The 22,315-nt window shown below is 54.2% G+C and overlaps 1 protein-coding gene across 3 annotated transcripts; it reads right to left on the bottom strand.

Annotated features, from left to right (window-relative positions):
* Positions 1-10,754: 10,754 nt before the first annotated feature.
* On the bottom strand, positions 10,755-20,699 carry SERPINA5 (serpin family A member 5). Of its 3 annotated transcripts, none has more exons than XM_025443548.3 (5): positions 20,558-20,699; positions 14,411-15,043; positions 12,773-13,043; positions 12,306-12,453; positions 10,755-11,777 (listed from the first exon to the last, which is right to left on the bottom strand). In XM_025443548.3, the coding sequence occupies exons 2-5, from the start codon at positions 15,024-15,026 to the stop codon at positions 11,589-11,591; spliced, it is 1,224 nt and encodes a 407-aa protein (XP_025299333.1). In that variant the 5' UTR covers positions 15,027-15,043; positions 20,558-20,699; the 3' UTR covers positions 10,755-11,588. The 3 variants fall into 3 exon arrangements, with proteins under 3 accessions (XP_025299333.1, XP_025299335.1, XP_025299334.1); XM_025443550.3 differs by lacking the exon at positions 20,558-20,699 and adding an exon at positions 20,313-20,429; XM_025443549.3 differs by lacking the exon at positions 20,558-20,699 and adding an exon at positions 16,501-16,856.
* Between the last annotated feature and the right edge of the window lie 1,616 nt (positions 20,700-22,315).

Genomic DNA, 22,315 nt, shown 5'->3' with positions numbered 1-22,315 from the left:
GTGCCCATCACCCACTCACCCCCACCCCCCGCCCACCTCCCCTCAGATATATTTTAAAAATTCAATGCTCTATTTGCCTGTAGATTGATTTGCATGTTGAAGCACCCCTCCCTCATTCCCAGGTTGGGGGTGTCAGTCGGGGGCCTCTGGTCTCTGGCACTATCCATCCTGGGTGGCCTCCTCTTCACCCCAGGGCCCTTCTACTCTTGATTCCCACTAAGAGCTGTGGTGACCTCGAGGTCTCCTCCGATCTCTCTTGCATGCCAGGTCTTTCTTGGGCTCCTGAGAACACCTTCCCCTTGACCCCTCATGTCACGACCCTCCATCCATGACAACCTCTGACAGACTAGAGGGTGCCATGGAGCACAGTTTGGAAACCACTGGATTACCGGTAAGGGTGTGGCTCCCGAGTCCTCGATGGACCCTTGCCAGCTGGTGGCCTCAAGCAACTGGGAATCCCTCAGGCTTAACCTCCTGGTCTCTACAATGTGGACACAGACATCTTCCTGCCAGGGTGGTACGAAGGGTAAGTGACATAACATGGAGCGTAAGCTCGCTGAGGACAGGACCATGTGGTGCTGTGGCCTAGGGTACTTACCCAGTACGTGTTGTCCAGGAAGCACTGGGGTAACTAAGGAGGATTCTGGTCCCATCCTCTCTACAATGGTGACTTAATGCCCTTTTAAGTTCCAAGTATTTTCAGAATCAAATACATATTTTAAAATTACACAGAATCCCAGGGACTCCTGGGTGGCTCAGTTGGTTAAGCATCTGCCTTCGGCTCAGGTCACGATCCCAGGGTCCTGGGATGGAGCCCCGCATCCTGCTCCCTGCTCAGCGGGGAGTCTGCTTCTCCTCCCTCTGTCGCTCCCCCACTTGTGCTCTCTCTCTCTCTGTCAAATAAATAAATACAATCTTTAAAAAAATTACACAGACTCCCAAAGAAATAGTGGCTAAAACAAGGCTATGTTTACTCCTCCCTCATGGAAATTTAGGTGTGGGGGTGGGCTGATATGGAGGCTCCCCTTTGTTGGGATCCCAGGCTCCTTCTGCCTTGTTGCTCTGCCATTCCTGGGGTCTGATTGCTGGGTCCTCCTCTTCCTCCTCCTCCTCCTCCTCATCCTCTGACCCCTTCTCTTCCTCCTCCTTTGACTCCATCCAATGAATTGCAGAGGAGCCCTTCCCCACTGGAATCTTCTCTCTCTCTCCTTCTCTTTCTTGCCCTCATGGCCTCTTAGTCCTGGAAGCCCTCTGCTTCTCCCTGATACCTGAGATCGTCATTCATTCACTCAGTGTCATTGGGCTGCCCTCTGGGTGGGGTCGGGTGGGTGCTGCATTGTCTGGAGACAGAATGTCTACTAGATGGCCAGTGCCCACCAATCTTGGGACTTAGCACCTCTTTATATGGTACATCATTATGTTGAAAAAGATCTCTGTCCCCTTTCCATCTTATGTTGTTGTCACCAAGGCTTAGTCTGTGCCAGACTCCAGAGTGGTGGGTTTGGGGGGAGAGGAAAAATTCTAACATCTAACCTTACGACTTGCCCAGGGGCCCTTAGCTGTTAAGTGGTGGAGCTGCTGCTCCAATGCCACGTTCAGGCTCTTTCTACCTTCCCATGCCCCCCCCCCAAAAAGAGAGAGAGAGAGAGAGAGAGAAAAGGAAAAGGATTTCCATCCTTGAACATATGAAAGAAAACGCGTATCTTGGGAGTATAATTATTTTTTTTAAGATTAATTTATTTATTTGAGAGAGAGAGTGAGTAGGGGTAGAGGGGGAGGAAGAGAGAGAAAGAGTCTGAAGCAGACTCTGCACTGAGCTTGGAGCCCAATATGGGGCTCAATCCCACGACCTAGAGATCATGGCCTGAGCCAAAGCCTAGAGTCAGACGCTTAACTGACTGAGCTCCCCCCACCCCATCACGCCCCTGAGGAGTATAATTCTTCTACAGCTGTTGGGATCACTAATTTTATAAGGTGTTGCTTGTCTATAGCTCTGTGTCGGGAAGGCTGCCTCCTTTTTGTGGAATGGGAGCTAAATGGGAGCCCTGTCCCTGTCTGTTGACAGCTCTACCTGTGACTGCAGACGGCGTGTTTCTTGGACTGGAAATGCACGCAGGTGAACAGCCCAAGGGAGGGCTGGAAGGTTCAACTTGACTTTGCGGGGGTCAGGGCCACAGTCTCCAGGAACCTACTGCTAAGGCTCAGTGCAGAGAGAGAGACAGGCCGAGGCTGGAAGCAGCACTGGCTTTTGGGGTCTGTCTGGGTGTGGCTGTTGCACTTGCCTCAGAGGAGAAGAGGCAAGAGTCAGACCTAGAGTGATGATCCCTGGACCTGGGGCCGGCAGGTGCTCCGTCTGTGGGTCAGTCACTCTTACTGTCCGCAGCCACATATGGAATCCGTCGGGACTGGGTTGACTTGGGTCTTGCAAGCTTGACCATTGTGATCTATCATTTTCCATAGTTATTGCCTTCCTGTTTTTTTAAAAATATTTTATTTATTTATTCATGAGAGAACAGAGAGAGAGGCAGAGACATAGGCAGAAAGAGAAGCGGACTCCCTGCAAGGAGCCTGATGTGGGACTCGATCCCAGAACTGGGCATCACCCCCTGAGCCGAAGGCAGACGCTCAACCGCTGAGCCACCCGGGCGTCCCTGCCTTCCCGTAGTTACCCGTGATTCCTGAATGCCAACTTGGCACAGGCAGGCTATAGAAAGTCTTAGGAAAAGAGTTGCGTCCCCACTGGGGCTCCTATCGCAAATGGGAGAGTGTATGTACTTTAGGGGCTCGCCGGGGGGTAGGGGGTGGATGGCAGGACACCAAGTAGGGGGGTGTCCCACCTCCAGAGAACAGGTGAGGCAGGTGAGGCTGGGAGGGACAAACACCAGTTCCTCCCAGAGAGCTTCCTCCTGGAGGCTGGGGAAGTGCGGTCCTGGGAAGGGCCCCACTGGGCCGGGCCCCTTCCTTGTCGCGGCTCTGCCACCAGCGGCCATCCGGGTGATGTTGGTCTCGTTACCTCACCTCTCTGAGCCTCTTTCTGTCAATCATTGCTCCTTAAAGAATTCTTAGGAGGCAGAAAGGAGGCAACAGTCCAACCCCTGGTTTCGTGTGGCCGGGGAGGTGCTGGCTGCGGATGGGAGGTGCGCTGGCCAGTAACCCTCAGCACCGCCCTGGCTGTGCCCTCGGGTGTCCCTGCGGGAGGACTTGGTGGGACAGGGACACTTCCCGCCTCTGCTTGCTCATCTGTTAACGCGTCCTGGTCCCTTTGAGGAGGAAGCAGATGCCATCATCCACTTTTGTTTCCCGTTACAGGTGCATCTGAGAATTCCTGACTTGGAGTTAGAGCAGCCCGGTCCCCGACTTACCCCCGACACCCTTACGTACCCTAAGCCGCAGACTCTTCCCCTGCGTCAGATGGGGCTGGGGTACCTCCTTACTCATTCCCTTACTCATTCAGCCTGTCCATCCGCTTTTATGAAGACAGCAGCCCCCATAAACTCAGGAAGGACCCTGAGCCTGAACCCCCCAGCTCAGCCTCTCCCGGATTCCTGACCCCTAGAAACGGTGAGGTTGTAAACATTTATTGTTCTAAGCTGTGGACTTTTGTTGGAGTCATTTATTATACAGCAGTAGCTTAACCCCGAGCCACATCCTCTACCCGCTGAGCTCTTAGGATCAGGGAAGAAAACAAACAGGGACACCTAAATATTATATAAGAAAGCAGGTCAACTTCATACAAAGTACGTGGCCCGGATACGGGAGAGCTCGATTCTTATTTCACAGGGTCAAACATGACTCTCGAGGACCACTGACAACGGGCAAAGTGATAGAAATTTATTAAGCAAAGATGCAGAGAAAGCCCTCAAAAGTGAGATGGGTCCTGACAGCCTGGCTACTGAGGGCTTTTATGGGCAGCCCGGGTGGCTCAGTGGTTTAGCACCTGCCTTTGGCCCAGGGCGTGATCCTGGAGTCCTGGGATCAAGTCCTGAGTCAGGCTCCCTGCATGGAGCCTGCTTCTCCCTCTGCCTGTGTCTCTGCCTCTCTCTGTGTCTCAAATAAATAAATAAATAAATAAATAAATAAATAAATATCTTAAAAAAATAAATATAGGAAACTGACCCAGAACTTGGTAGATTTCTTGCCACTATCAGGGTGGATATTTAGGACAAACATGGTGCACTTGTAACCATCATAATAACAAAGCAAGGGGTCCCCTGTCCCCCTCTCTCAGGTTAACATCTCCTCCTTAGCGCTTCTCCACCTCTGGGGTTTCTGTGAGCCTCGTCAGGGAGCCCGTGGCCTTGCGATTCCTGTACTGTCTTGGCTTGAGTGGGGACTATTGGTCCAGAAAACACCAGGGGGCTTATGGCCCGGCTGTGACGGGTTTCTGAGGTCAGGGTCAAGGGACGTGAAGTGGCCACCGGCTGCGGAGCTCTTTGTAAACGTGGGTGTGGGTGAGGGGAGGCCCTTGCAGCCCCCGCTCCCTCCTGTGCCCCCTCGGTGGGCTCCCCCACCTCAGAGCCTCTCCCAGGCCTCGGGTCTCCCCCGGCCTCCTTGCCACTCCCCCCGCAGGGTGGTGTCCACCTGCCACGCTTCCATCTCATCCATCAGCTCCCATGTCTCACCCGGGGTCATGTGGCTCTTTCCAAGTTTCAGAGGTTTCTGGTGAGCAGAATGTGGACCCCAGCGCCTCCTTTTGGCGTCTCTCCTTAGTGACCTCTCTCCTCTCTCAAAGGATCCGACCCTAAATTGAACCCCCAGCCATTCCCTGCTCCCTGCAGTCTTCCCGCCTCCCAGTGAATGATGCCTCTGCTCCCCAGCACAGCCAGGACCTGGGGCCATCCCCCTGCCCCTCTTCTACATGGGGTGGGGGTGTCCCTTCTCCACATCGTGGACACCCGCTCCCTACTGTCCATCTCTGTGGTCCACGCTCCCTGCCACAGTGACACCAGAACTGCAGCTGGGACGCCAGACCGCAGGGGTCCGAAGGGCACTCCCCAGAGCCGAGCTGTCCCTGCAGATCCCACGGCCCCCCACTTGTACCAGGAGAAGGGAGGCTTTCAAATTCCTTTACAAACAAGGAAACCTCCCAGGACGTTCTGTCTCAGGCTTCAGTTTGATGCAATCATCGGTGAGTCAACAGCTTTGTTACACTTTGGGCTGCACATCATGTGATAGGAGGCCTCCCGGGGTCCTTCCTGGCAGAACCGCCCCTCCTCTGACTAGCCCAGATGTGTCCCCACTCTGCTTCCCCCGCTGTCCGGTGACTGTCACTTCCCCAATCTCTGCAGTGAGACTGTTGGCTTCTGGCCAGTGGGGACGCCCTTCTCGCTCATCCTTGCTCCCTACACATAGAGCTGCCTGAGTCAGCGAGCAAACGTGCCTCACTAGGCCTGGGGCGTACTTCTCCTAAAAAGTGATTTATCACCTGGAGTTCTTAGTTGGGTGTCCTATAGGTTATCAGCAACCCCACCTGCAGGGTGTGCGGTGGGGGTCCCACCCAAGGAATAGAGAAGTCTCAGGCAGTGACCTGAGGACTTGCAGAAGCAAGAGTCCTCTGCAGCCAGCTGGCCATCTCCTAGTTCATGCACCCAATGAGAGTCCACTTTGGGCCAAGCCCCGTGCCAGGTACTGGGGAGTAGAGACCACTTCGGGCCCTCGGGGACCTCATGGTCCTTGAGAGACAGAGACACGTAGAAAGATGTTAACTCTGGTGCGGAAAGTATTAGAGGAAGGCATGGGGAACTGGGACCCCAGGGCCGGGATTGGGGGAGTCAGGACGGCTACCTGGGCAGGGACCTCTGAGCAGAGACCCGAGGAAGCACTCTCTGAGCTGTCAGAGTGGCCATGAGCTCCAAGATGCACCTGGGTTTTATGTATTTGTTACCTGGCTGCTGCCCTGAAAGAATTAGCTGGAAAAGTACCTAAAAGCAAAGAGCGTCCAGGGGCATCAGGCCCTGGAGGACGAGGGTCTTCAGGCTCTGAGTCTAGGTGGGTGGCAGCTGCGCCGGAGTGGTGGTGGTGGGGAGATGGGGGCATAGGAGTGCCTGGGGCCTGGGCCTAGTAGGATAGCCCTGTGCTGTCACGCACCCCGAGAAGTGGAGACACAAACGCTGCGTGTGCATCTGAATCTGAGCAGGGCCTGTTAAAGACCTCGTCTCAAACATTACAGTTCCTAGGGTAGGAAGGACCCTGAATAAGAATTTTTAACAAGCTCCTCAAGTTACGTTTGAGAAACGCTGCTGTAGGGTCAAAGCTTCTTCCCTTTGCCCGATTTGCTCCCAGCCTGGTGAAAGGGCATCATCATGATCATTCCCACCGCACAAGGGATGAAGGGACATGTGTGTTGGCTCACGAGCACCTCACTTAGTGCATCCAGGAGCATCCAGGAGCAGAAGCTCAGGTCCCACATCTCAGCCCACCTCTGGTATTCCTTCACCCCATCCCACCCCCACCCACCAGACTCACCTTCCTGCTCCTGCCTCCACCCAGGCCAAGGACCTTGTTATTTGTGAAAGAACAGAGACTTGATCAAATCCACGGGGGGCTCATGGCAGCCTCTCTGGGATGCTGAGGGAGATGGAGGGCTCAGAGGGAAGACTCTGGGGGACCCCTCGCTCCCAGGCATGTGCAGCAAATGCTCAGATCTTAGTACAATGGAAACTGTAGTTGGATTAGCTGCCGGGCAGCCACTGCTCTCCAGCAGGCTGGGTGTGTGTGCACATACGTGTGAGCAGCAGCGTGCACCTATGTAGGAAATGTTTCGTTATCTGTGCTCTGTATGTCTTCATGGAAAACTACCATCAGGAGTGGTGTATGGACTCACGCTGGATGTCCCAGATGGTCAAAGGACACAGTCACCTTGGGGCCACCTTCCTCCCACCTCATTCCTTGTGGAAAGGTGGCAGATGGTCCGTTCACGGGTGAGGCTGGAGGAGGACACCGATAGCACTTGCTCACCAGCCCCAGTACCTTGCAGGAGGGGCCTCTCTGACACTTTGTGAATTAAGATATACATGCAGGGGATGCAGGGCAGTGCCACGCATGCAGCAGGTGGCATCCTGAGTGTGACCTAGTATTACTGCTGTCACTCCCTGCGCCAGCACCTGCACAGGGACACCGTGATGAGCAGGACTCCGGGCTCCAGCCACGTGTGTCCTCTTTCAATTCCTAGAGCAAGACAGTCTCCCCCGTCTGGGTCTTTGCCCATAATCTTTGCCCGGTTCAGTCCGGCTTGTCCTTCAGATCTCAGCTTCAACGTCACCACCTCAGAGCCCCCACTGGACCCCCGGCTCCCGGGGTAGAGGGTCTCCCCAGCTGTCGCTCTGGGCACCCCACTTTCTCCCTTCACTGGCCTCTAGCTTCTGCCGTTACAAACCAATCCCATTCCTCTCCTCTCCTCTGCTTTTTCTCTTCTCTTTCCTTAACATTTTTTTTTTAAAGAAAACAACTTTTTGTTTTGAAATAACTCAAGATACTCAGAAAAGTAGTAAAAACAGTGCAGAGAGTTCCTGTGACACAAACATCTTTTGTCACCACGGCGTATTTATCAAAAACCAAGACGTGAACGTCAGTATGGTGCAGACTCATTTGTGTCTTAACAGTTTTTCCCCTACTGTCCTTCTTCGCTTCCCGGATCCCAATCAGGAAACCACATTACACTTAATTCCCACGTCTCCTCTGTTTCGCCCGGGCCGTGACAGCTCCCAGGTGTCTGGGGACACCGCAGACGGGCACCTCCTGGACAGCAGAAATGTATTTCTCACCGTTCCGGAGGCTGGAAGTTCGAGATCAGAGCCAGCGTGGTGGGATGAGAGCCCTTTCTGGTCATGGACTTCTGGTTGTGCCCTGCCATGGGAAGGAGCCAGGGAGCTGTCTGCAGTGTCTTTTATACGGGCACGAATCCCATTGATGGAGTCTCCACCCTCATGACCTAATCACCTCCCAAGGGCCCCATCTCCTACACCATCACCCCGGGGGGTTAGGGTTTGGACCACTTAGTCAAGGCAGTGGGCGCCACTTAGCATCCTTCTCTCCTTGGGCTCTGTTTGCAGAAACAAGGTGCCAAGTCAAGCTCACGTGCCATAGCACTTGTCACCAATGGGCATATGTCATACTCTACTTTTCTATTTTATTCCTCGTTATTTTTTTTTAAATTTTATTGTCTCTCCATGCAAGAATGTCGCTCCACTGGGGCAGGGATTTTTGTGGTTTTCTTCATTTATTTCCAATACCCAGGACGGTTCCAGATAAGCAGTGGGCATTCAATAAATATCTGCAGATGAATGAATTACCTTCACCACAGTTTGTACCCCCATGTTTATCTGCTTGATTAGCTGGTTGTGGCCAGAGTCCATGTCTGCTGGGCTTGCACTTGTACCTTGTATGACTTCCATGTCTGAGGCTCTGTAAGTGCCCCCAAACAATGGCCTTTGGGTAAAAGAGCTAAATAAACAAGAGTGGGCTGGGCATGGCTGCTCATTGGGGTGTGAAGTGTTTCCTCTTGGAGTCCCAGGTCGTTTTTCTGGCCTGGGTCTCCGCAGAAGAGGTGGGGGCAGGACTTCTCAGCCCTAGCATTGTCCTCTGCCATTCTGGTGGCAGTGGGTTCACAAGGGGAGGTCCTGAGTATCCATATGATCAGAGAGAGAAATGAAAGTGGGTTCCCAAGAACAAGACGAGGCTTGACAATAGCAGCAGAAATTCAAATGGAGGTGACTCTATTGAACTAAATTGTGTCCCCTGCCCCCAAATTCATTTGTTGAAGCCCTGACCCCCAGAACCTCAGGATGAGGCTGTATTAGAAGACATGGCCTTTAAAGAGGTGATTAAGTTAAAATGAGGCCCATAGGGTGGGCTCTGGTCCAATCAGACCTGGGGAGGCTGGGAGACAGAAGAGGAGGTTAGAATGCCAGGAGATGACCATTTGAAGGCACAAAGAGAGGAGGCCACCTGTGAGCCCAGCCAAGGAGAAGGGCCTCAGGAGGAACCAGCCTAACACCTGGGTCTCAGACTCCAGCTTCCAGAACTGTGCAATAACACAGTTTCTGTTGTTAAGCTGCCTTTTTAATGGACAGGATGGACGAGGTCAATTGGAGAAAGGGCCACTGGAGGAGCAGGTGCACATGGGTGCAAGTGCCCCCTATAGGGCTGAGTGGAGGTGTCTGCTCATGTGCCCGTGTGAGAATGAGGGATGCGAGGGGTCCAGGGAGGGCTCAGGGTGTGATGCGGATGACCAAGCCATTCTAAAATCAGGAAGAAATAGAACAGAGTAACACCAGCTTCTTGTTCAAGGTCCCCGTCCCAGATGGTTGTGCGGGCACCTTATCCTCACTACTCTCCTTCACACACCCTATCCTGGCCTGGAATGAAGTCTCCGTGGTTTCCAAACATTGCAGCTTACTCAACATCATCCTCCGGCCCTTCTCTCTGCTGGAGTCTCTCCCCTGTTCCCAAACCTGCTGTCTGGTGAAAGCTTATTTACTCAAGACCAGTTCAATATCACCTCTTCCAAGAAGGTTTTCCTGACCTCTTTCTCTCTCTCTCCACCCCCCACCCCCCCATGCTATACCATTGCGTTCATCCCAGGATCGTGTGACAGTTGAGTGATGAGGCCTGCCATGACACCCAGCCGGGAGCTTCAGTGTGTGACATGCAGCCACCCTGGAGCCCATCCCGACCTCATACATGGTAGCTCTTGTGTGACCATGTGCCCAGTGAACTTCAGACGACTCTGGACCTTGGTCTTACACACATCACACAGGCAGGGCCTCCCTCTGACCTTGGACTGGTTGGGCAAACAGTGAGAGAAATATCTGCCAAGGCAGGAGAGACATTTCGCAAGGGAAAGGCACACGGGAGTGGGTCTGAGCCCACGAGGAGGCCCAATCCTGAAATGCTGTCCCTGAACTGGAAGCTCAGATGCAGACAAGCTGTCCGGGTTCCATCTCAGCCATCTGCCCAACCATATGTCAACACAGGTGCCATCTGGGTCCTAGGGCCTAAGCCTCTCACTGCCCTCAGCCTCTGCACACACCCTCACATCCCCTCTGTAAAATGGGTACAGGGACATACTCTGCGGGGTTGTCGAGGGATTCAGGAGATGACAGGTGTAAAGTGTCCCCAAAGGCTGGCACAAAGTAGGTGCTCAGTACTTTGAGGTGTGCCCAAGGCTTGAGGTTCTGACCTTTTGCAATACAGTGCAGACTCTGGGATCAGGGCAGTGGGTACAGCCTCCCTGGGAGCACACTAGGGCCATGCAGGGTGGGCTGGGCAAGCACTCAGATTTAAAGGGGTGGCTAATTAGAGGACAATTCGAGTGAAGGACTCATTCATTCATTCATTGATTCTTTAAAGTGTCCGATCCCATTCATTTGCTAGACGAGGAAGTGTCTGTAGGGGCTTTCATAAAAGAGGAGGGAGAGTAAGCTTGCCTGCATCCCAGGGGAGTGATGCATCTGGAACCAGGCTTCTGGTTCTCCATCATGTCTTCCCTGCAGCAGAGCACAAGACTGAAAATGTGGGTCTGGGGGCTGCACTCCCTGGGGCAATTCCTGCCTCCACCCTTGTGTGACTGGAGAAGTAGCCTGCTCTCTCCAAGCCTTGCCTCCCCTATCTGTAAAATGGGGATAATAGCGCTACCTGCCTCACAGCAGATAAAGGCAACCATCCAGGTGAACACGTGGCACAAGGCCTGGTACACGGTAACCTATTAATGTGACCGTTCCCAGCATTACCTCCGTAAGGACAATGACACTCAGTGTTTGCAAAATGCTTTATTGCTCTTGTTGATGCTAAAATTCGTGGTTAGTCATCAATGTCTTCAACTGATACTCTAGTGTTTGCAACAGGTCTCTATTCTCCTGCCCCTAGCCACGCCAGGAGGTTGTAATGAAGCCTCAGGATAGTTCGATGATGTGATGGGCCCTTTCCACCCTGGTGCCCACTTGCTTTTCTTCTAGGACAAGGAGCACTGGAATGTGTTAAAATCTATGGTGATGGGCAGGGAACACCCCCGCTTCTTTATATGATGTCAACCTTTCACCTGATCTTTCCTTGGATGCATGGGGGAAATTGAGGTCCAGAGAGGAATAGGATCACCCCAATGCCCCACAGCTGGTTAGCTGGGACAGAAGCCCCATTCCTTGTTTTTTTCTAAACCATGATGAATGGATGGCTGGTATTGCTTGCAAGAGAAGGCCTCAGCTTAGAACTACATTTTTTGGTAGAAATGCCTGCCAGAACAATCCTCCTACAGAGCTCAGTGGCACTGGGCTGGGCATCAGAGGCCTGGATTCTGGGCCTCTCTCTACTGCTAACATGCTGTGTGTCCTTGGGCAAGTCAACCAACCTCTCTGGGCCTCGATGCTAGACTCCACTGATGAAGAGTGAGGGCCAGACCAAGTGCTCTCGAAGGTTCCTCAAGGTGGCCACATCTTGCAGTTGTGTGAAAAGAAGCCATCGTTAGTATATCAATACTATGATTATTATTACTTGTAAATGCTTCATTAGTCAACAAAACCTGTGTCAATCACGAGCTCCCAGTAGGGACTTCCACTATGGAGGCCTGTGGCCTTTCAGGAGAAACACCCACCTCAGGGATGGGTCACTTTGCCAAGGAAGAGGATGTTCGTGGCATTCTCCACAATGAGCATCATAAAGGGCCTGTTGAACATGATCTTATGAGGCCTCATTGGGGCTGACTTGAACATGAAGATTGCTTCTGTGGCTGCAGCCGCTTGAGTCCCCGACTCGTCCACCTCCACCATAGCCTTGTGCACCATCTGCAAAGGAAAGATCAGATGTCACCAAACCATCAGGGGCTGGGAGATGCCATCACTGGAGACGGTGAAGCTTCTGCCATCACTGTCCAACTCTCTGTGCAACCATGCCACCAAGCAGGTAGCAAATGACAGGTAGTCGTGCCACTACTGTGCACTGGGATCTGTGCCTTCCCTTGAATTTTCATGGAATCTTGAAGCAAGGATGTGACCCTCCAATTTTATAGAGAGAAAGGAGGCTCAGAGAGGTCAAGTAAGTGTCACACAGCTAGTGAGTGAAGGAGCTAGCACCTAAGTCTTAGTTTTGATTGCTTCTTGAGAGCTCCTTCTAAGACGCGGTGCTGGATATGGCTTCCCATTGCACATAGGATGAGGTGCAAAGTGATATCTTTGTTTCTTGAAGGAAAAGAGGAGAGAGAGAGAAAGAGGGAGAGTAAATTTAGAAGGTGGAATGGAATGAAAGGAGCGGAGCAGAATAAATTAGAATAGAATAGAATAGAGCAAAATAGAACAGAAATCTTCTGAGCTCACCTCAGACACCTGGATATTAGTGTCGTTGGTCATGCCAGTCAGGTCAGCGTGGGAGGTAAAGACATCTTTGATGCCCAGCGTAGGGAGAACTTTGTCCAGCTGGTAGGAGCCCTCAATGGAGAACTTGGGAAGATAGAGCTCAAGCTGCCTGGAAAGAGAATAGGAACTTTCATCGGCTGGCTGAACTCATATGCCAGCTACCTGCCCTCAGTTTCATAATGGTCCTCCAACCCCTTGCCTAGAGCCCACCCAACTCTGGACTTGGACCATGGGATCTGTCCCCATGGGTCCCCACACACTCTGACGGCCCCATTAGGAAAGTGGGCGCTCAGGCCCCGGGGGCTGGGCCCTCACTCGATGCCTCCAGGTTGGGAGGCAGCTATGGGCTGGGTGAGACCTTCCCACCACTGCTGTGTCTCCCTGGCAGTGTGCAGGGCCAGCCTGGCCTCACGTCGCCTGTGGAATACCTCTTTGTGAACATCTTGAGCCACTTCTTCAGTGTTTTCTCACTCATTCCATTCTCCAGCTGTCCCATCTGGCCCTCACCAGGGAGAACGAACAGAGCGGTGGCGTTCCCTCGGTAGGGGACACCCACCACCCTGCAGGAGAGGTTCCGGTCCACGTAGTAGTAATAATGGTCTTCCTGTTTCATCATGGGCACCTGAACCACCATCTCCGAGGTCACATGGAAGTCCTGCTTGCGGGTGCTTTTGTGGTTGAAGCCTGTCTCCCACTTAGCTAAATATCAAAATGGAAAAGGAGTTAGAAAGTCCGAGCTGCAGATGAACGGTGTCGAGACAGTAAACCCACCAAACAGAGCTCATCCCCCCTTGCGCAGTCTCCTCCTCAGTGGCGGGGATCCCGCAACCCTTGGACTAGAAAGGCGAGCCTTTTTATAACTTCAGGGACGTGCCTGAACTTTCTATGGGGTTTTCCTTCCACGTGTGCAAAGCAAAGGGGATGGTTTTCATGTCTTTGGAGGCCCTTAACTGCCAAAGTTGTTTGTTTGATCTCTGGGGTTACTCAAGGTCAAATATCTTCTAGAAGAAGGTCCGCAGTAATGACGGCTGACAAAGCCACACTACACCTTGGGGAGTTATTCTGTTTTTCACTCTTTTCCCATTTTTGGATTTTGATCTCAGTTTGGGGGAGAGAGTTTGTAAGGTTCCTGGACATACAGGACTTTTCCTACTGAGAAGCCCTCACTTATGCTTCCTGCTGTGTCTGATCCCTCCAGCTCTTCTGCATCAACGAGATACAGATAGTTCTCTGCATCTTCTTAGTAGATGTAAGATACGGAGCCCACCCCAGGACGCCACATAGCTTCTGTCACAGTAGTCCCCTGCAGCCTGGTGTCAGAGAGAGAGAGTCCTGCATGGGGGGTGGGGGGGAGACATGAAAACTCGGACTCCAAGCTGGATGCTCGCCATCTGTGCTCCTAGGAAGGGGGAGGCAGTTAACAAGCTGTTTCCCTCTTTCCTCTCTCCCTGTCCCCCTCTTTATCTACTCCTGCCTCCACATCCTCAGCCAGGCCCCATATGGGGGCACCAAAGGGGCTCTGCATCGAGAAGGAGAAGCAGACATGAGAGTGGAGATGAGTAGGGGTATCCACCAGAAACGTAAGGGAGATGGAGCTGGGGGATCAGCTGTTGTGGGCGGGGGGAGACTCTCCTGAGGCCAGGTGCTTGTCGAGGGATTTCTCTGCTGAAAGAAGAGCCTAGCCCCTCGGAGGGCATGGGGGCAAGGATGTTGGGGCAGGGGGAAGCCCTCCAAGGCCCCTCTAAGACTCACAATCCTTTCCTGAGTGGCTGTACGGTGGCCATGGCAATCTCGTGGTGGAAGTTGGGTCCCAAGGGCCATGAACAAGAGCCAGCTCTTCCCAGGGTAGCAGGTGGAGGGGGGACAGCAGCTGGGGTCACTGACCCCCCCTTATACCATAGGAAGATGCCTGACCTACCCTCTGCTGATTGTTGGCCTCACTCTGTCAACAAGGCACCAGAAGGGACTAACTCTACTCTCTCTCCTTTATGGGTGTGGGACTTGGGGGCCGTTTTGACAAAAGCAGAGGAAAGGAGAGCATTCGGCCCAGAGCACCGGGGTCTTACCTTTAAAGAAAATGTAATTCACCATCACCATGGCCTCAGTGCTATCCAGGTCCTTAGCCAAGTCCACGATCTTGCCTTTGGTTTGCTTCGCCACGTAATCGTTGATCTGCTTCTGGGCCCCTGCAGGGTCCCCAAAGTTGGTGGGGAAAGTGTCTGCCAGGTACAGCATCTTCACGGCCTGGAGGAAGGTGTCCTGGAGACGCACGGTGGGGCTGATGAACAGGGCGTTGCCGAGGCTCAGCTGGATGTCCTCCCTGGGCTGGGCGAAGTCCCACAGCAGCTGGTGGATCCTGCGGTGCAGCGCCTCCTCCAAGCCCTCCTGGGGATGGAGGCCCAGGCCTTCTAGGATCTGCACCTTTGTGGACGATCCAGCCCCCAGGGACAGCATGGCCAGGGTCGTGGAGATGCTCAGAGGGGAGAAGAAGATATTCTGATCAGGGGCAGCCGTAGCCAAGGCCCTGTAGAGGTCGAAGGCGAAGTCCCTGCTGGCGGGGGCCACCGTGCTGGCCACAGGCGGCTCCTTGACCCTCTTCTTCGTCTCCCGGGGGCGGTGGCGGTGTAGGCTGGTGCCCGGCGAGCTGAAGAGCATCAGGCACAGAAGGAGGCAGAGCTGCATGGTGGCTGCTCCTCGCTCTGAAAGGACAGTGGGGAGGTGTCCTCAGGGAGGGTGCACAGCGGGGGCACCTCCTCAGAGAGGGGACTGGGTATGTAGGGCCGGTGTCCCAGGCTTGTGACCACCCAGCATGCAGCATCTAAGGGAGATAATGAGCCTGTGCAGTTGGGAGAGCGGGGTAAGGAGAGCCGTGGAGGCTCGAGGACAGAGACTTGGGGGACGTGAGCACCTAAAGGTCGGGAGAGGAAGGAGAAAGCAGAGTTCGCAGAGCAGAAGTGGGGGCTGGCCACCAGAGCAAGAATCCTCTCGTCCGTATCAGGGTTCGTGCTACAGGGGGTGGGACGTGAGAGTGCATGGCTCTCTTCTCTCTGCCTCATCAGCATCTCTGAGGTTCCCAGGCAATGAGAAGCCTGCTTCCAAGGTGGCCTGTGACTGTCACTTCAATCCCTGGAGGCAGCGTTTGCAAGGCCCAGTGGTCCTTCTGTGAACTCAGACCAATTACCACTCCCCCACCACGGGCCCCTCGGCACTGCTGGATTTATCCTCGTTCACTCAGCAAATACATATTGAGCATCTCCCCCATGGCCGGCAGGGTGCCAGGCTCCAGAGATGTGCTGGGGAACACGTGGATGCCAATTAGTTCTTTTCTCCTTCTTCCCACCCACCCCCTGGGGCGGGAAGCGGGGCTGTGCAAGGACCCGGGGGCCATCCTTGCTCCTCATCAGAGGCACCTCCCCACTCCCAACCCCATGAGAAAATTCTACGCTCTGATTGTGAGCATCTCGACTTCCCTCCTACTCTGTGGTGGCTGAACTGTGTCCCCCACATTCCTACAATGAAGTCCTAACACCTCGCACCTCAGAATGTGACCGTATTGGGAGGAAGGGTCTTTAAAGAAGTGATGAAGTCAAAACAAGGTTGTATGGGCAGGCCTTGTGAGAAGAGGTGAGGACCCAGACACACACAGGCGTCCACATGAGGACACAGGGACGGGGCCAGCATCTGCGGGTCCAGGCGACAGGCCTCGGGAGGAATCAGCCCTTCCAGACCCATTTCCTCTTGTGTGCTGCTTTGTTACTGCAACCCTGAGCCAAGACATGTCTTCTTCCTTCTGTCCCCCAGAGAAGGAGGCCTCCTAGGTGGGCCCTGAGAGGTCCTCAGCCCCTGCCTCCTCCCTCCTCTCCTGGTCCATCTGCCTAGACCCTTCCTCTCCAACCAGAAAACCTTCCTGGGCCCAGGCCTTCCAAAGTCCCCCATGTCCATGGTCCCCCGTGACCAGCCCAGACTCGGCAGCCCGGCCTCCTGAGTTCAAAGCTCAGCCCCAGTACTTCCCATGAGTGTGGCTTGGGGTAAGTCGGTCATGCCCTGAGCCACTGACCACCCCCCCACCCCAATCTGTGCAGCGGAGGTGACTCCACTACCTGTCCCAGGTGCTGACTGGGGGCTTTAAGGAGTCGACACAGGTCAAGGCTCACACCTGTTGCAGTGGAAGTGTCAGCCGTGGCTGTGGCAGCTTCCAGTCAAAGCCCCACCGAGGTCGCCGGTTCCTCAGCTGTGCTGTGGGGTACATTCTTTCACTGCACACTTGCTCTCGTGTGGGCCTAGTGGCCTGTGTGCTGAGAAAAGCCCTAGAGGGTGAGATCTCCCTCCAGCTGGGTCTTCTTCCTCCAAGGACACAGTGTCATCAAGTCCCCAGCCTCAGGGTCCTGCCAGAGTCACATGACCCACACAAACCCCAAACCCAAAGGCCTCAAACAGCTGCAATGGGCATTGCATACAAGTGCCCCACTGTGGGGGGGCAGGGGGAGAGGGGCCAGTGACCTTGGGAGTCAGGCTGACCCGGCTGCAGTCCTGAGTTTGAGCAAAATCAAGTGACCTGAGCAGGGAACGCTCACCAACCCTGGCGTTTAGATCGCACCTGAGCTCACAAAGGAGGCTCATTTAGAACATTCTGTTTGCAGAAGCTCCGGCCACCCAGAATCAAATACTGCAGCCTCAGCAGTCACGGGCCTGCTGTTGGGTGCTGCGCTGTCTCCTCCTATCTGCCCTCCCTCGGCCTCACACCCACCTTCAGAGGCGGGTTCTGCTATTAGCGCCGTTCAGAGGGGTCTCCTGACGCTCAGACAGGCCGAGTCCCTGGCCGATGGCGGCAAAGCTCAGTTCTTTTTTTTTTTTTTTAAGATTTTATTTATCTATTCATAAGAGATACAGAGAGAGGGGCAGAGACACAGGCAGAGGGAGAAGCAGGCTCCATGCAGGGAGCCCAATGCGGGACTCGATCCCGGGACCCCGGGACCACACTCTAGGCCAAAGGCAGATGTTCAACCGCTGAGCCACCCAGGCGTCCCAGCAAAGCTCAGTTCCGATGCTCACAGCCCGTGCTCTACACCGCCAGGCCATTTGGCTTCCCCAGCTCCCGGGCCCTCCTTCTGTGCCACCGCCTCCAGTCTCTGGATCCCCAGCCTCAGCAGCCAGCACTATAGCTGCTCATCTGCAGATAATTAAGCCACAGGGTCTGGGCTTCCCAGGTTGACACCCCCTTTCTGTTTGCACCCTGGGTGTCAGTCTTTAGAGGATGTGGGTGGGTGGTTTAATCTCTGTGTCCTTTAAACTAGCCAATTTTACAGCACAGTATGGTCCCTCCTGCAAAGTGTTAGAGCCGTCAATGTAGCAGGATGCTGCTGAGCAAACACTTCAGCTCAACCTCCGCTCCCTTATTATCACAGATTAACACCGAGCTGATAATTGCCTCAAAAGAAATGCTTTCAGAGAATAGTTGCAGACACCGAGGGAGGTTCCTGCTTGGATGGAGCCCAGAGGCAGTTGCCGCAGGCAGGAGAGAGAGTTCTGGCCTCCTGTGCCTTCAGCTGGCCCGGTGGCCTTGAGCCAGTTCCTTCCTCTCTGCAGGCCTCAGCTTGTTCATAAACAATTCTCCCCACCACTGCCCCTTTGCCCCCCACCAAGCACCAGAGGTCTGGTGGGCCAGAGCCACTTTCTCAGCACCCACCGAGTCTCCCCAGATACCGGGGTCTCCTTGGAGGCGGCCCCAGCCTCATGCCCTCTCCCCTGGGCTGCAGGTTTGGGACCTAGAACTCTCCACTTGGGCTCACTCTCTCTCTCTTACTAAAACCAGTGTTTGAGGACGCCTGGGTGGCTCAGTGGTTGAGCCCCTGCCTTCAGCTCAGGGTGTGATCCTGGGGTCCTGAGATCAACTCTTGCATCAGGCTCAGGCTCCCCGCAGGGAGCCTGCTTCCCCCTCTGCCCGTGTCTCTGCCTCTCTCTGTGTCTCTCATGAATAAACAAATAAAATCTTAAAAAAAAAGAAACCCAAAACAGTGTTCATTAACAACCTCTTCAATACTCTACAAATATTACTGCATCTACCCATCAAAGGAAGAAACATCATTGAGACCATTTTGCGGATGGGTAAACTGAGGCTGAGCAAAATGGTATATAGCTTGTCTCAGCCAGTGAGTGATGGAGCCGGGATTAAAATCCAGATTCCTGTGACTGGTGTACACACTGCCTCGTTCTTCCTTTCACGGTTCTGAGACAGATACCTTGTTCCCTCTCCCCTGTAGCTAGGTCCTCGTGAGTATCCCCAGGTCTCGCCCAAGCTCATTTATGCTCCTCCACAGCAACACGGAGCTGGTATCTTCACCATCATTGTACAGAGGAGGAAATAGGGGGTCCGAGAGAGTGGAGGCATGAGGGTGCTGGTTTTAGGCTTCCCAGTTTCAAACCCGGACTGTGCTGTCATCATATTACTAGGCCTCCGGCGGAAAGACACAGCTTTGACAGAGTTTTGTGCCAACTGTGAGCTGGGGCGAGTCTGCTCCAGGCCCTGGGAGCCTGGCCCCTGGGAGATGGGCTCTCAATCAGGAGAGTGGAGCCTGGCCTCGTTGGCCCTCTCCTGGGCCCCCCGATGCCAGTGTTTCTGCAGAGAGGTCCCCGCATGTCCGAGGGAGAAGAGCAGATGGATCCAGCGCATCTGGCACCCCAGGCCAGAGTGACTTGAGCCGGCCGGGCTGGGCAGGGCAGGGCCTGGGCAGGCGCTGAGGAAGTCCTCCCACTAATCCCCACCATCCATGGACTCCAAAACTGCTGCACTTATTCCGAATGCTAGGTCCCAAAGTCCTACCAGGTCAACTTGGAGCTCAGCTGTGGGAGGTGTGTGCCTAAGGAGACCTGTCTGCTGCTCCTCGCTGTTGTCATGCCTTGCCCCTGCCCGGCCCCTCCCCGTGCATTGTTATTCTCTAGGATGGCCCCTGAGCCCCCACAGTGATGGAAGCCCGGGTCCCACGTGCATTTGCAGGTGCCTTCCTGCCTCCCGGCCTCTGTTCCCAACTAGAGCACGAGCTCCTAGCAGAGAGCAACCGAAAAGCAACCGAAAAGGCTCTTGCTGTGAGGTTTGCAGCCAAGGGCTGGTGCTCAGACCCCTTTTTGGAAGAATGAATGAATGAATGAATGAATGAATGAAGTCCTTCTCTATGGCTCAGAGGCTTTAGAACCTGTGCTGGACGCGAAGCCCTCCTGCACCCAGGGCTAACTTGCCAGGTGGCTTGGAACAACTCTCCTCTGCTATTCGGCTTCCATTTCCCTTTTCCTTCCTAAAAACTCATTTCTTGAGATACGAGTGACATACAAAAAGCCCTGGGCCATGTACACCCGTGAAACTACCACCAGCACAAACGAACCCATCGCCTCCCGGCCCCCTCTGCCCACCGCCTTATCCTTCATGCTTCTTGATCCGTGACCAAGGACGCTGGGCAGCAACTGCCCCTCTCCTTAGAAAAACCGAAAAGTATACTTATTTTATGTCCAAGTTTCGCCTATTTAACAAATCGCCACACAGCATCCGGAGCTCGAGCAGCCCCTGAGACCCCTGTAGGTGGCAGCTCCAGCCGGGGCCGCCCTGACTCAGGGAAACAGAGCTGTTCCGTCGTTTCTCCTGATTTCTAAAGGTCCGAGATGGCAGGTGCCGAAAGCCAGACAGAGGAGCACCGCCTGTGGACCAGACTCTGTCCCCTCTACCTTGTCTCGGGGTTTCTCCACCTCGGAGCTGTTCTTTGTCATGGGGGCTCTCCTGTGCCTTGTCAGCGATTTAGGGGCATCCCTGACCTCTACCCACTAGACGCCAGTGCAACTCTGTCCCCAGCTGTGCCCACTACAAATGTCTCCAGATGTTGCCAGATGTGCCGCAGGGATCAAAATCCCTCCTGGGCGAGAGCTACCACATACCGAATCTTCACAGCCACTGTGGGGAAGGTGTAATAATTCGCATCTTACCTAAAAGGACACCAAGGTGCTGCCAGATGTAGTGTGTGCCCAAGTTCACAGTTCTGGGGCAGAGGGTGGACTCTGCGGCCTCTGAGGCCCTGGCTCTCTCCCCACCCCCGCGGGAAGTTTTCCTGGTCACTCTGGCGCTGCCCCAAAGCTTCGAAGCCTCTCAAATCCCAGAACCCCAGTATCCTATCAAGCCCCATGCCCTCAAGCCCGTGGGCCCCCTGTCCGTCTTCAATGCCTGTACTTACTCTGTCTCACAGTCAAGCGTGCACACAGTGGAGGTCCCAGTCCCTCACGCTCAGCGAAAACCAGAAGCTGTTGGAAGGAGCATTTGTCACTGACCTGGGCAGAGCCCTGACTCCGCCCCCGCCCCCTTGGCCCTGCCCCGTCCTGTCCTGGAGGGCTTCTTGCCAACGGGTAGGCTGCAGGCACAGCCACCTGAGCTCTGACCTGGGGCCACCCACTCACCAGTCTTACACAGACCCCCGTTGGCCTCCACAGCACGGGGTCCCCAGGGAGGCCACCTGCTGCTGGCATTCCAGACACAGAGAAAGGGACACCCTCTGGCAAGCCTTCCTTTCTCCAGGCTGATTCCTCTGCTCCCACAGCCACTTGGCTCTACATCTGGGGCAGGATCGTGCGAGCCCGAGGTCTCCACACCCCCCAACACTACCGGATTCCCAGGCAGAGCTTACAGGATTCCTTCAATGGTGAGAGTCTAGAGGAAGTCAGAGGGACTGTCACCATGGCTGGATGCAGGGACCATTGGATCCAGTCCCCTTGCTGTGCAAATAACTGAATTGAGGCTCAGAAAGATGAGCGGGACATCAAATTAGGGACAGAATGGTGCCTGGTGCCCAGGTCACCAACTTCAAGGTCAAGGCTTTTTCCTTAGGAAAGGACTGTATCTGGGTTTTCAGTAGGCTCAGCTGGAGCTGAACTGCCCTTTTTGACCTTGACCTTGGGGCTCTGGAACTCAGCCCCGCCATTTCAAGAGCATTTCCAAGATACTGGTGCAGGGTGCTGGCTCAACCCTTGCTTCATTCCCAAGGTCCCCGGGCCCTGGTGTCAGGTGTCCTGCGTGTGGCCAAGACCCAGGGGTGATGTGGGTGAGCTGGGGTGGGGAATTGGCAGAGGAGACAGGGGGCCAGACGTTGCCCAGGGGAAGCGATCTTGGTGTTCAGCAAACAGGGTCCCTCTACTGCCTCTGAGACCAGGAGGAGACTGAGGCCCACCTCAGTCCACAGGTTAACACCATCACTACCGGGCATTGAGCACTTACTTTGTGCTCGCTGCCTCCCAGATGTGCTGGAAGGTGGGTACTAGTATCTCCATCGGATCAGTGAGAAGACAGAAGCAGAGAGAGGTTAGGTAATCAGCCCAAAGGCACACAGCTAATAAGGGGGAGCGTTAGCAAGGGGAAAGCTAGGTCTCTTCCGTCCATTGTCCCATGTGACATAGCAAGAGTCCTTTAAAGAACCTAGAGATTCCTAAACTGTGTTCTGTAGGGTGGAAATCGTATTACATGCCTGTGCTGGGGTGGATAACATGTCCCCCAAAGATAGCCACATCCTAATACCCAGGATCTGTGGATCTTCCCTTATATGACAAAAGGGACTCTGCAGATGTGATTAAGTGAAGAATTTTTGTTTTAAAAGATTTTATTTATTCCTGAGAGACAGAGGGAGAGAGGCAGAGACACAGGCAAAGGGGGAGAAGCAGCCTTCCTGCAGGGATCCCGATGCAGGACTCGATCCCAGCACCCTGGGATCACGACCTGAGCCGAAGGCAGATGCTCGACCACTGAGCCACCCAGACGTTCCAAAGTGAAGGATCTTGAAATGCAGAAGACTAGCACAGATTATCCAGGTGGGTCCTAAACCTCATTATAGGGCCCCTTACAAGTGAAGGCAGTGAGGAATCAGGCTCAGAAGAAGGCAACATGACCAGGGAAGCAGAAGACCTTGCCATGTGGGGATCCAAGGATGTTCGATGGCCAAGGAACT

Source organism: Canis lupus, chromosome 8 (assembly GCF_003254725.2).
Source record: "Canis lupus dingo isolate Sandy chromosome 8, ASM325472v2, whole genome shotgun sequence".
NCBI lineage: Eukaryota > Metazoa > Chordata > Mammalia > Carnivora > Canidae > Canis > Canis lupus.
Note: the sequence above shows the minus strand (reverse complement) of the source record. Positions and strands in the feature narration are given on the sequence as shown.